Source organism: Pleurodeles waltl, chromosome 11 (assembly GCF_031143425.1).
Source record: "Pleurodeles waltl isolate 20211129_DDA chromosome 11, aPleWal1.hap1.20221129, whole genome shotgun sequence".
NCBI lineage: Eukaryota > Metazoa > Chordata > Amphibia > Caudata > Salamandridae > Pleurodeles > Pleurodeles waltl.
In genome coordinates this window covers 780,318,668-780,333,508 of record NC_090450.1, presented here as the reverse complement: position 1 = coordinate 780,333,508, position 14,841 = coordinate 780,318,668, and the positions used below count along the sequence as shown (strand labels likewise).

General features: G+C 45.5%; 1 protein-coding gene across 1 annotated transcript in view; it reads right to left on the bottom strand.

The window, feature by feature from the left end:
• KSR2 (kinase suppressor of ras 2) overlaps positions 1-14,464 on the bottom strand; it is a 2,099,185-nt gene extending 2,084,721 nt beyond the window's left edge. The window contains exon 1 of the mRNA XM_069212691.1: positions 12,695-14,464. Coding sequence (XP_069068792.1) covers positions 12,695-12,877 — 183 coding nt within the window. The 5' untranslated portion in view covers positions 12,878-14,464. The remainder of the gene's footprint in view (positions 1-12,694) is intronic.
• Between the last annotated feature and the right edge of the window lie 377 nt (positions 14,465-14,841).

Genomic DNA, 14,841 nt, shown 5'->3' with positions numbered 1-14,841 from the left:
CACGGATGAGCTCGTTATTCTAGATTATACCGCAAGATGTCTCCCGAAAAAAACAGACACACTGACAGAATATTGTGCAAACCACCTGAGAATTAATTTGGCTAAGATAAGGGTCTTCATTTTTGGAAAAAAATATCCAATTTCAATTGGTATATTAATAATATAAAAAAAAAAAAAGTCACAGTCAATAAATATCTGGAGTTGTTCTTTACTGCCAAACTGAATTGGAACCAACATTTGTAGGATAATAGATCAAGAGCATTGTTACATACAGGCAGGCTCCCTAGTGAAGTTTAATAACATTTATCGGAGTCTATCATTTTCACCATTTTAAATACATTTTTGCATTAGACCACTCCCTTAGCTTTGTACAGATCTGGAATATTATGCATAGATTAAGGGGATATTGTAGATCCTTTGGAAAATGTTTGTATAAAATGTGTTTAAATCTCCCAAAGGGATCCACGATACAGGGTATCAGATGTGAAGTAAAGTTGATTTCTTGGACATATATATGACAAAATATGTTTGTTTAAATAACCTCAATTGGCTGGTAATCCAGAAAGAATAGCACAGCTATGCTGGATTGAAGCCCAAAGAAGTGAACTAAAATGGGCTTGGGCTCTCAAGAGGAAAGTACAAAAACTCAATGATCATATCTTATCTGCAGAGGTTTTTTGCCATTTGGGAGCCCTTCCCACACAAAAGTTACTTTGGGAAGCTGCTTGAATTCTATCCTGTCAGAAAAATAAGGAGTATCTCTCTCAGAAATCCTTAATCCAAATGACAGTGTCTTCCCTGAGTAGCCCGGATATACACCCATATCTCTATCACTTGCCGGATCCTTTATATGTATGGAAATTTAAAAACAATTAGAATAGGCCTTAATCCTATCATGACTATTCCCTTTCTGGCTGACAAAATAAGGGAAAATAAGGGACATTGTATATACATTTTACAAAGGAAATGCACTATTATTCATGTATTTCTGGTCCTCTTCTTTTATTTAAGTGACAGAAAATTTTAAGACTTTTATTTTTAAAATATGATGCACTGTATCTCCTTCTTGCAGTTGATGTTTTAACGAGTATCCTCTTTCTTGATGTAGTTGTGGGGTGTTTTTTACGATCATTGAGAAATTTGGACTGTCATGAATTAAGATGTAACAAATAAGGTGAATGGCACTTACCAACTCCAGCCTAAACTGGCTTTCACTTCAGGAGGTAGTGAGGATGCTCTTATTGCTACCATCATCGCTGGAAGCTGGGGCTTGCCTCGATGACGAGTTGATTCACCACACCTTAGATACCAAGCTATTTGAGTTTATGAAATTTTAATTGGTGCCATCATACAGTCTCAGCATTACTGAAGATTCCTTCCATATGAGTGTTGGGATAGTAGAGTACAGAATCCCAGGACTATGAACTGGCAGTCTCTGTGATACCCTTGATGCATGAAGCATTCCAATGTTGGAGTCAGTCAGGAAATCTTGAGAGAGGAGAACATTTCAGTGCTGAAGGAGGTGATTACAGATGTTATGAGTCTTAGCTTCAGAGCAACTTTTGAGTTGTTGTCAGCCTAGTTGGAGCAGTCTGATCAGACAGGGCAAGATCATTCAACTGGAAGGGGCTGGAGATGGTGGGCCAGGAAGTGTTAAATTTACAGACAAGATTAAGGGCATAATTACTGACGTTCATGATCACCATGAGAAAGTTATGCAAACAATGAGGTGTGAAGGCCTATCTCCCCAGAGGACCGGTCAGCTCATACTATAAACTGCGTTGATGTCAACTTGTTGTCTCGGACAAGTGCCGCCAATTGAAGGGCAAATAATCAGGTGTTTGACCATGTCAGTCATTTTCCCCCATTTCTACAGTATTTTTGTTTCTAAAACCAAGTGTTTTAGGGGAAATGCTGGATATGTGGGTGCCCATGATCGATCAGTTTGCAACCAGAAATGTTCTTCTGTTTTGCTCTCAGATCCTGAATCCTACACTTTGAGGTGGATGCTAGGGAAAGCATCAGGGAAAGGGTCAGTTCTTCTTATTCAAGCTACTTGAACTCTGCTCTCAGGTTAATATTTCCGAGATTCAAATTTACTGACAAGGTTGCTGTGCCACATAGGAATCCAGGGCTTCTACTTCCAATTGAGTTTGCATGTATAACTATATATATTTTCAGACTTCGTGTTAAGAAATAGGCACATATCGTTTATGCTGGCTTAAACTAGAATCCTGTATTTTTTTCTCGATTGGTTTAAGAAAGGTCTGGCACTATTCGAAAGGTATAACAGGCAGCAACATGGGCATTTCATAATACTTGGTAAGGTGTGGATATTGATGTCTGAACCTCTGGTAGAGCGAATGTGCACAGGTTTTCACTTTTAATTTTTTTTTAGATAATAATTTTAGTGAACTTTTACAATTTATGTAACATACAATACAATCCTATTGATTGATACCATATCGTCACCATACACATATAAAAGAAAATATGCTCTTGTCTTGAGCGTTAAACACAGTCCAGCAAGGTACATATCACATATAGCATAGAACAAGCTTAGTCAACAATAACCATTGTACTCCTGTTTCTGTGAACACCTTAGTGTGTTTGTTAGACAGCCTCTAGGCTCATAAATCGGTACTACAAGAGCCATGCAATGGTCCAACCCCTCAACCCATATACCGGGAAAGGACGCTTTACCCTAGTCTCTAGTAATATCACTTTTTGCTACCACTAGCCCTAGATGGAGGAGAGCCATTTTGTATCTATTAAAGTCAATGTTTTTAGTAATATGGAGCAAAGTAAGCGTGGGTTCCAGGTTCCATGGCCAACCCAGCAAATCGCTCAGTGTTGCTAACACGTCAGGTCAAAAGCACTTTAGTACCAGGCTGTACCAGATGGTGTGGGAAATCAACCTTCTTCCATCCATACCTAAGGCAGTCAGGGACAGGGACTCATCCAAAGCACTTCCTCTTAAGGGAAGTGATATAAACCCTGTGAAGTATCCTCAACTGTGTCAATCTAAATTACACAGCAATGATTGACACTCTAGAGACCATCCTCTTATTCCTCCAATTGTCATCTGACAGGGGTATACAATATCTCTCCAATCCTACTATCAGTAGATCAAGTGTATCAGGCAAGTTACTCACTTTGATATGATAAATTGAAGATATTTGTTTCCGCCCAATCTCGCCCATCAACAGTCAAGCCTCCAAGGGGTTGGACTTAGGGAGCTCCTTCCTTCAGGTTCCTGATATGTGGATTGTTAGAAATAGGATTTCTGGTTGACAGATATATGCACCCTGATCAAGCAGGAACTACAATCCTAGTCAGGATAAGTCACAAACACGCTGAAATTAACCAGTGTTCACACTCTGGTAGCTTGGCACAAAGCAGTCAGGCTTAACTTGAGAGGCAATGTCTAAAGTATTTGTGCCACACTTCGAACAGTAAAACAGTGGGAACACCATACAAAAAGATACCAGACCTGGTTAGAAAAATAGATCTTAATGTAATCAATGAAAAAAGACAAATTACATAAATCCAAAAAAAGGTATATGAGCTATGAATTTGTAATGAATAAACTGTAAAAAGTGCTTCAAAGCAAAAAGCGCAAGCCAGGGCTATCTGGTCGCATCAGACTAAGAAAAAGTCAAACGTTCAAGCCGACAGCGGTGGAGTGGGGGCCCACAAAAGGAACCTCATTGAGCCCACTGAACCAAAGTACCTTAAATCCTAGTGCTGGAGCATTGTGTTAATTCTGAATCAAGCCATCAAGGATATGTGTCGCTTTTCCCCACGCAGTTGAGGAGATGCGTCAAAGTTCCCCACGCAGCGGTAGCGATGCATCAGAACTGAAGTGAGCTGGAGTTCAAGTGAAAGTGTCAGCCACATCGATGCGCTGATTCTGATTAGCACAGCGGCTGCAATGTGGGGTTTGTTGTTGTCGTGGATGCTGTCGACAGGGCTGCAGGAACCTTTAGCCAAAGAAAGCCCACAGTGCTGGGTCCAAAAGTGAAGTGTCGGATATATTGGTGCAACAGCAGAGATGCACCGTTTATGTCCATACAAGAACTGAGATGCTGTGGGTCTGCTGGAGCAGCACTTGAAGTGCTACTTCCAAGGGCCCAGGCCTGGGCTGGCACCATTTGGCAGGTCAAGCTCGCAGCTGGTAGAGTCCAGTTGCAGTGTGGAGTTGGTTGGAAGTCCTATGTCCTTGAGACTTTAGATCAGGAGACCAGTCAGTTGGCCTTTAGTGTCACCCTGGGGGTCAGGGTTGTAGAGATGCAGGTCCAGTCCTTCTTACCCAGGTAAGGAGGGCAGCAGATCAGCACTGCAAGGCAGCAGTTCTTCTAGAGCAGCAGTCCAGCAGAGTGACAGTCCTTGTAGCAGCACAACAATCTTTCCTACTGGCAAGGTATCCACAGCTCCAGAAGTGTACTGAACAGGTAGGGTCTGAGGTCCAGTTCTATGCCCAGTGGGGGGGGACGTCAAAGAAGTCTTTGAAATGCGCAGAGGTCTTCCCTTCCTGCCCTAGCTTAGACTCACTACAGGGAGGTATGCAGCCCTTTGCGTGGGGAAAGGACACAATTTACTCAGATGTAAGTGTGAGGCTGTGGCCAGCTCCTCCCTCCCATCCTGTCAGGATGGCCCATCAGGTACCATCAAGTCACACCTAAGTTCCCATTTTGTGTGGCCGTCTATGGGAAATAAACAAAGTCCAGCAGTCACCCACTCCAATCAAGTGATCAGAGACAGGCTGCAGGAATACTCAGATCAGTAGATGCCAACTTTCTTAAACTGGCATTTTCAAAATTGTAACAATAAATCTGACTTTGCCATTAAAGAGGATGTGTCATTACAATTGCATAAGTACTAAACAAGACAGATCTACCGCCTCTCAATTAGAAATTACAGCTTATTAAATGTAATAAGGAATCCCCAATGTTATCCTATGAGAGGGATAGTTCTCACAATAGAGACAAGCATTTGCAATGCAATAGGTCTCGCGTATTTTGAACAAATTGTCATCCCAAGGGCAAAAAGAAAAAAAACATGAGAAGAAACTGAAAAAAGTCAACTTGGCAAAATAAAATAAAGTTAGCTCCACACAGAGAAACGGAAGTGATGCCAGGTATGCCCTGACAGATTACAAGGCTGTAAAGAAGAGTGCCACTCAAACCAACAAATGGTGAGTGACAGACGGGCTCCAAGCCCTTACTGAACACAGCAGAGTCTCACAGGTGAGGGCCTACCTTATGAGTGACCTATATATAATACAAGGGGAGTTTAAGGCTTGGCAACGTGTTTTAAGTGCCAAGTCGACATGGCAGTGTGACACTGCGTTCAGGCTACATTGGCAGGCCTGGGGCATGTTTAAAAGGATACTTAAGTGGGTGGCACAATCGGTGCTGCAGGCCCATTAGTATCATTTAATTTACAGGTCCTAGGCATGTGTAGTGCACATTACTAGGGACTTATAAGTAAATTACATATACCAATTAGGTATATATCAATCAAGCTATGTTTAGGGGAGTATGCACAAGCATTTTAGGACTGGTTGGCAGTGATAAAGTGCAATCCCAAGTCTCTACCACACCACATGAAGCTTCAGATCAATGACATTATACATTTGAAGAAGGGGCAAGGGATTTTCAATGGGTGTTGTTGGAATTGCTGAAGAAGCTATGGAAGTAACAGTATTGTAAACATGGTTGTTCTTTTAATGAGAGAGAGAGGAAGAAGAGACCAAAATGTGAGGTCAGCCTGCATCCTAAAAGCCTGATTGAAGAAGTTAGGTTCTCAGTCTCTATGGTCATCAACAGTTATGTAAGCCCCAAGATATTTAAAGCCATCAGTTGACGTCAATAAAGTCACATACATTGCCATCGTCATTTTTCTCAACCCTCGGCCTGCAACTTTCAAACATTTCCAACATAGGACTTTTGACACCTTTAAATGGCGATCTCTCAAGCATATTCACTAACAGAAACCAATTCAGTTTCGATCATCATCGCTTAATAGGCTACCAGGATACTAGATTAATATTCTCGACAGGTTAAGCGAGACTGGCTGATGCGCTTCAAGTAAGGAAAAGTCTCAAAGCATCAAGAGTTCCTCAGTCTTGTGTCACGCTAATTGGCGTGATCCCCCCTGTGCATCTTCACAATGTAAGCAACAACAGAAGTTACGAATTACATCATACATACTTTGCCCCTGGCCATCACAGGCCCGACCCTATGTCCAACCCCAGTCCCTGAGAGCCTCCTATTTGGTTCTTGGGGGTTAAGTGAATGGTAAGAAGTGGAAATTATAAAACGTTAACAAGGCCCTGACTACTTTTTGTTCTTGCCATGCCTACATGACCCTTGAGACCAAGGGTAGCACGGGCAGTTCCAAAGGAACAATATGGCAATTCAGCACCTGTTACCCGACTACTCCCGAGGTCAACGCATGTGTAAAGTTTTAAAACAGGAAATCAGTATCAGACTTCACAGAGCAGAAAATAATACCAACTAGAAAATAAAACATCTGCATTCCCGGAAGGAAGTTCCCACTAAAAAGCTGCAATGAACATAGCCAAACAGTCCACGAAACAAACTACCTCTCAGATTTGTAATACGCTGGTTGATTTGTGAATTTGACAAGCAAACGTCCCACTCCCACCCAACTTTCAATTATGTTCCTGAAACGCTGGTTTGCTATTTCCACCTATGAAATTGAAAATGAATTTCTGTAATGTAATATCTCTCTCTCTCTTTTTTTTTTTGCTTACAATCGCATGCTGCCAACTCCCAGGCTACTAATACCTCGTTGAACTTCAACGCCTCTGCCTGCTACCCCATATCGGTGAAGCGATGGGACGGCGCTCTGGGCCCCGTAGAAGAAGCACCTTGCAACCATCTCCAGAACCTGTAGCCACAATCCAGTCACCTCAGCTGCTTCGCTTCTAAGAGCCACGCCACACGACTGCATGCAAACAACCCCGCAGCTAGGCGGGACCAGAAAGGCACCGCAAGCAATGACACTGAAACTTAAACACAGTGGAGGGGTGATTGGGAAGGTACCACTTGTCAATTCTGAGAAAATTAGCATAAGACTGAGATATGGGAAAATGACACCATGCGTGACTGTACTGACAAGTTCAGTACTGGTAAAGTGCCTCACCGTTCACTATAGGAAAATTGCAACAGGTGCGGGAGGGGCATTATTCATTATCACTAGTGTGAGGTATTGGCAAAATTACTGCGAAAGGGGTAACGGGAAAGTACAATGCAGTTAATACAGAGGAAATTACCACAAGGAGGTACTAGCAAGTAACAAGGACATGGGGAGTATAGAAAATTATAACAGGAGCAAGTGGAAATCATACCCCCATTTACGTCTCTGACGTGCATTTTCGAATGGGTAGTGCTTGGTTGGACAGTGTAATGTTTACTGTGATCCTGTGTGGGATTCACTTTGCTGTCTAGCAGAATTGACAATAGAGGTGTTCTTTTCACGTCTCTGGGTGCAAAACCTAGCAGTGTGATGGAGGAGAAGGGGTGAGAGACAACTGCACAAACTACATTATAGTAAGAACTAAGACATATAGGCAGCTAGTAGACAGCAGCAGCCTAGCCATAGGAGCAGCGGGATTGTGCATGTTTACACCAAAATAAGGGAGTAATCAAAAAAGACCTCAGAATCCACATGCCAAAATCCACAGGGTAGAGATGTTGTCACATAACTAAAATTATGTTGAATGGTCAAGTAGGGGAGTTGGTGTCATGAGCAGTAGCGACACACCTTGTTTAAAGGCAGAGACACCGCCTACTGTTGTACAACTAAATCTTGTGAATGAGGTAAGACGTGGAAGCCAAAGCAATATTGGTATCCTGAGCAAAAACTACAGTCTTTAAAAGGCACAGATTCCACCTAATCCTGCTAGGCTGAAGGAAGACAAAGTTTTGAGCAGGACTTGGTGCTCCAAGTCCCTTTTATGCTCTTAAAGGCTCTTACAGGTGGGCAAATCCAAGGTGGGTAATGGCTCATTGCCTAAAGAGACTGGCAACCTATTAATGCAAGGGTTTGAGACGAAGTGTTTGGAAAGCTACTGCCCCGGCTGCGCATGAGCGAAACAATATGCCCCATTTTACTCTCTGTCACACACCTCCATGCAGTGCCAATACTTTTCTCAGATCCCAGAGACTTTCTCATTCTATTGTACATGAGGAGGCATCAAGCTGCCTGTTGCACCTGGCCCTCTTTGCAAGGTCTCCTCCAGATTTGTGCCTTCTGTTGCTGAACTCGTTTTTGTGGGAGTTAGGACTCTTGGCACTTTTTCCCTGCTAACCAGTGGTAAAGTGTGTGTGTGCTCTGTTCCTAAAACATTATACAATTGGCATCTTCCTGATTGGTACACTTAATGTACTTGTGACTCCCTAGTAAATAGTATTACATGTACCCAGGGCCTAACTCCTCCTTTTTAAATACTTATAAGGCATTCCTAAGGTGGGTCTAAAGGCTCATAGGGCAGGGTGCATTGTATTTACAGAGTAGGATGTGTACTTTAGTTTTCTTGCCCTGCTAGTGAAAAACTCCTAAAGTCATTTTTATGGCTGTGAAAAATTGTGTTACAGTTTTAAATTTAATAAATGATAACTTCAGATTGGGAGCAGGTAGAAATACACTGTGTACACTCAAATGAATTGTCATTTAAAATCGTCTTTTATGGTTAATTCAGATTTACAGTCAATTATGATAATGCCACTTTTACAAAGTTGCCATTTTCTTGTCCTAACCATTTGTGCCTTCTGCCAATGTCCTGGTCACATGACTATGAATCACTCTGCTGTTGAGGTTTGTGTATTTCTCCTAGACATGACACAAAGGTCGATTAGGTGTGGACAGGCTGGGCCATCCTGGCAGGATGACTGGTAGGAGCTGCACCAAGCCCCCACTTGCACTTAAAATGACTGCCTCCAGCACACACAGAAATATGACACCTGGCTTGTACTGTCTTTTGTCACCCAGACCCCTTGGAGATTTGACAAGGGAAGAACTTTCCAGAAGCAGATGTAGGGGTAGTATAGGGAATCCCCCACTTCAAAGGGTGGCACCAGGTATAACTACTGGACCTGCAAAGACACTCATCAGAATGTTCCTGGACCTGTGGACATCAATAAGGACTGCCCTGCCACCAGAGGACTGTCCTGCTGCTGCCAGGGTACTGCCCTGCTGCTTGAGGATTCCTTGCTGTCTGAGAAGGTAGACTGGACCTGCTCCCTTCATCTCAGGTTAACCTGAGGGACTCCAAGAGTTAAATAGCTGACCACCTGTCTCAGCTACAGGGACACAACAAGCTCCAGAGGCCTCCCTGCAACTACCCAACTGATCTGCTGCACTGGACCTGCCTCAGTCCTCCTGGCCTCTGCTGGGGTGAGTTTCCGATCCCCAAGAGGTGCCCCCACGTCTTGGACTCTTGGTTGGCATCTGTCAGCTGAGCTCCTACTAAGAAGAAAGGAGAAGTCCTGAGGTTTTGGCTTCTTCATGACCGCGATGGGGCCCATTTGTGCCAAGACTCTGCCGCCTGCAACGACCGCCAATGCAAGCCTCTGGGGAACCCAAATCTTCACGCTACAATGACCGGCAGAAACAACAGTCAACACAAGATCTGACTTTGCACAACAGCCCAGAAGTTCCAGCAATCACCGTCTGCGACACCCGACTGACTCTACGTGCTATAGCTACAACAGCCCGCACCTCTTGGCCTGCTTTTTATGCTACAGCAACGACCATCCAGAACGCTCTGCCTGCTCCTCGCTGCCTCTTCCACCACAAATGGAATGGTTAGTGCCGGACTTTAAGAAGTTAACTTTTTCAGCACGACTTACCTGGTACCTGTAACCAACCTGCACTTCATCGCTGTTAAGGGTGACCCGCCAGGAACAGGATGGCGGTAGGCGGTAGGCGGTGTCAGAATCCCCATGGCGGCGGAGCGCGCTCCGCCGCCATGGAGGATTCACATGGGCAGCGGAAAACCGGCGGGAGACCGCCGGTTTTCCGCATCTGACCGCGGCCGAACCGCCGCGGTCAGAATGCCCTGCGGGGCACCGCCGGCCTGTCGGCGGTGCTCCCGCCGACCCTGGCCCCGGCGGTCTCTGACCGCCGGGGTCAGAATCACCCCCTATATATACTTAAGAGTTTGAAATTGCATATCTCCTCTTCTACTGATTCGATTTTTGTCATTCTGGTATTATTTTATTTGATGAAATGTACTCTGTTTCTAAATTGGTTTGAGATTTTTCTTGTGTTGTGTTTCCACTTTCTGTTTGTGTGCTGCATAAATAATTTACAGTTTGCCTCCATATTAAGCTTGCCTATTTAACCAGAGGGTTAAGCACAGGTTACTTTAGTGACTTGTGATGCACCCTGATGAGGATTGTAGTTGTTGCCTGAATGGGGTTTCCACCTCCGTCAACCAATAACCTAAATTCTTACACTACCCTTATAGAATTTCCTCCCAGACAACTTCCACTTTCATTATTAGAAGTGAATTACATTTCAGGGTATGAAAAATACAATGTGGTGAAGTTAGATTTACACTGCTTCCATTGTTTAGACTAGGAGAGCTGCATGGCACTGGGAAAATTATCACAGCTGAGGGTGTAACTAAAAAATTACCCTGTTGTTGGTACAAGCAAGTGGGTACCGAGTAAATGCCACTGAAGTGAGAACCTGAAAAATGACCATTCGAAAGGGATACCTGGAAATTTACCACTGACGGGGTGAGTGAGAAAATAAATAACAGGCAAGGAATAAAGATAAAATGACCAATAGCAAGGAGTTGGGGAGATGATTTTATTCAGGTAGTGGTGTACCTTAAAATTTTGCCAAAGGCAGTGCTAATCCTGGGAAGGAAACAACGGCAAAGAATGGTTGGCAAAATAAAACATAACAAACAACTAAAATGTAACAAACAAATCTCCCATAATCAAAAGGAGAAAGATTTTAAAAATGAATCACGTATAAAGTCAGAAATAGAAAAAATAGTTTAATGGAGAAAAAGGTCGGCGTAAATGTGATGCAAAGCGTGTGTGACAAGCCAAGGGGCACATGGTATATATGTGTAAAACAAAAAAGTGATACGTTAGGAGCTTGGTGTAATATCAGACAGTGACAATTACTGGGCCACATTCAACTCCATCATTTTTTCTCCACCATTGACCTTAGACAGGAACCAGTCACATGCAAATCGGCCTTCATCCCACGCCAACAGAAACAGCCCAGCCCAAGTAGCCAGGCTAGGTACCCTCTGATCGGGAACATAAGCAAACCCATGAAAGATATGCTACAAGACAGTAGGTGAATGAAAAATTTTATAGGCAGAGAAGGGGAATCAACGTGTGCTGGATATGTTAAAACGTGCCACGGGTAAAAGGTGCAAGGAAATGGCTGTCAAGTGAGAGGTTTAAAGAATGCACTTTGTGAAAGAAGTGCAAAGAGCTACACTGCAGATACAGGGATCAATAAAGACGTTTTTCAGCTACACCCTACAACCAAGCACTGTGCGTAGGGTAAACAGTTCTAAAGAAAGAGAAAAATCACATACAACTATTGGTCCTATAGAGCAAAAAGGGTGCTGGTTACTCCCCCGTGCAAATAAAGACAATATTAAACTCACGAAACCCCAATTTTCAATGATAATAGAAAGAGTACTATAATCACAAATCTAAAGAACATGATATCAAGTGACTGGCTTCGTGCCACTGGTAATAGAAAGTTGTTACTGTGTACTATGTTCTTTTAAAACATCCCCTTTAGATCCACTCTTCACGTTTCTAGTCTCAAGTCATTTAAAGCATGGGGCATCAGACATTTCATGTGAAGAAATTGTGCAATATCAATTAAAAGGGCTGTGAAAGACAAACATAAAAGGATATAGTACATGGGGTGCTTAAGACAATCACCGCCATGGCTTTGTCACCCTACTTCACCTTTCTGAGCCATGAACACGTGCGTCTGGGGTGCTGAGCATGTGCTGGCGACAGCTACATACAGCACTGTGGATGTTTGAGTCAAAAGAGAAGTCGGTGTGTAAAGGTGCAGTTACCTCATTTATTCTGGCAGTGACCGTCATAATAATAGTGACTTTTCAGTCAGCGCACACCACATATTTTTATATTGGCAATCAAGTGACGAGTGATTTTCAAGAGATCTATTCCACTGCTACGTGTATCGACCGCAGTATGGTGGAAGCAGAGTTAGCTGTAAGTTGTTGAGCCTGTGCCCTCCAATGTGCACACAAATATCTGCAGCTGTTGATCAACCCACCAAGTTACCCTATCGTCTCAGGGGGGCAGACAGTGTGCAACCGGAAGTCAGACACAGCGCCAAACGTGCATGCTATAAACAGGCTAGGTGTTGTGTGTCTTCGGAAGATGACATCTCGTGGAGTACGTGCTTGCTATATGCATTCTGTGTGTGGAGAGAGTAGCCCCATGCAGTGCCCCGAGTACGTGTAAGAGGTGCTTAGTGTATGCAGAGGGTAGCCCCAAGTCGCGCCACAAACACCTGTACAGCAGTTCAGTGTTCTGTGTGTGCACATAACCCACTGCAGCGCAGCCGATACTTGTGTCACACGAGGCGCTGTGTCTGCAGCGGGCCACCCCCATGCAGCGCTAAAAGAACCAGAGCGCTGACCTACCTCTAAGGTGCGGATCTCCTTCTGGGTCAGGTCGTTGGAAGTGGCACACTTGGTCCGCAGCCCCTCCAGGTTTGAGATGCTGATGTCGATCATGTTCTGCACCAGCTCGCACTGCTGCAGGGCTTTCTGCAAACTCAGGGGCTGTGGCAGCTCCTCACTTCGCGGCAGGCTTTCGTCGTCCATGGCTGGGCCCGCACCGCCCTCGGCCACCCAGGTGTCGGCGCCGGACTCCCCCACCCACGGGGGCCTATAAATACAGTGAACGCCAGATATGCCCCTGACAGCCCTTAGAAAAGCGCCATATGACAGGCCTCAGTACGAGCAATACAAAACCGCAGTCATAAACGGGGGGTTTGTCGAAGAAGCACCCCCGTCATGCGAGTATTCTGTGCCTCTCCCTTCCCAGTCGATGATGCCTCAGCTCCCCAGATGATGTGACTTCCAGTTAATTATATTCCCTTTTTCAGGTAATACCCTCTTCCCTAACTACTGATGAGGATGCTCCTCCCCTTTTAGGTGATGCAGTTTCAATCTTGCAGGTAATGCTGCTCTCCCCTTTCCAGGTGGTGCTGCCCCTAACAGAAGATAGTGATTCAGTAAGAGATTCTGGCCCCTTGGGCGACGCTATTCTTCTCCCACAACGTAAGCTCACCTTTCATGAGACCCCGTGTAAAACAAGCCCCCGCCCCCAATTGACGCAGAGCCCAACAGGTGAAGCTCGTCTTTTCTCTGTACCCCTACCTCCTGTGAAGCGATAAGACCCCAGAGCAGTCTGTTGCTTCGATGATTCCGCCCACTCGGTAACTGTGCCCACCTGGTGTTACCGCCTCCCCTTAAAATACTGCTGCCTTACAGTGGCCCAGGTGATGCCCCTCTTCTCTTTCACGTGATATTATCCTCTGTGGCCACAGGCTATACCCACCTTTCCCCGGCTGATGGCCACAGGGTGTTACTGAGCCCCTCTAAACAGATGCTGCCCCTTACCACCCCAGGAGATGTTAAACCCGGATGGAATATGTGATGTTCAGCCTCTTTGAGAATATGCTGCTCCCTGTGTCCAGGAGATTTGCCACTTCTGTGTATCCAGTGATACTGCGTCCCCTCCAGTGATGTCCGACCCCTATGTGACGATCCCCCTGCTTAGTGCCCCAGGTGGTGCTGTCCTAACACCCCTGTGCCCCAGGCGATACCCACCCTCCCAGGTGATGCTGAGTCGCCCAGCGACACAACTGCCCCTAGTTCCAAGTGATGCTGCACTCCTCAATTGTAATTTTCAGCCCTCCGGGTGATACTGCCGCCACCTTTCTAGCCCCAGGTGATGCTGTACTCCCTCTCCGGTGGTGCCCGACCCCCTCCTCCCTTCAGAGGCGCAGGTGGCGCTGCCGGTGCTGATGCTGCGGGTTACTCGCCCGCCTCTCTATTATTCCAGCGCCTGCCCCTCCGAGGGCTCTTAAGCGCCCGGTCTGCCGGTCGCAGAGCTCCGTCCTACGTCCCTCATCGCGCTGCCGCCGCCCGTCGGCCGTCCCCGGCTGCCGCATCCCTCCCCGCAGCCTCTCTCCTCCTCACCGACATCTTGCCTGTCAATCAGGGCGCGCGCGCCCGCCTGGAATATAGAGTGTGGCGCGAGCGTAGCTTTTCAGTAGAGATCGCGCGCCAGGTTAAAGCGCGCGCCGCACAGGGCAGTTAATGCTGAATACGGGGAGTGGGCCGGTAGGGACGGGGGTGGGAACAACGTGCGGCGGGGTTCGAATAGGCTGCGCGCGCCCGAGCAATTCACTACCGCTCCTAGGCGCAGAGCAGAGAGATGCGGGGGGGATCTCGCGAGAGCGGATGCTCCAGTAGAAATAAAGGCAGGTGATGCGCACACAGCAGGTGTAATGCTTGTGCCTAAAGCAGAGCAAGGAGCCCCTTCGCAGCACGCTATTATTCCCTTTATCGCGAAGGGGTCAAGTCATGTACGTTGAATTGTACACCGCGAGCAGTTGCGCTATACAGTAGAGGTTATTTGTACGGAGAGGGGAAAGGCGGTCTACTGCACCGTATTGCTATTGGAGGGGGAACGAATAATACAAACGTATAAGTAAGGCTTCTGTAAGACATCAGGAGCACTGTACTGAAAACGTGTATTGGTGTATACATGTAACCCA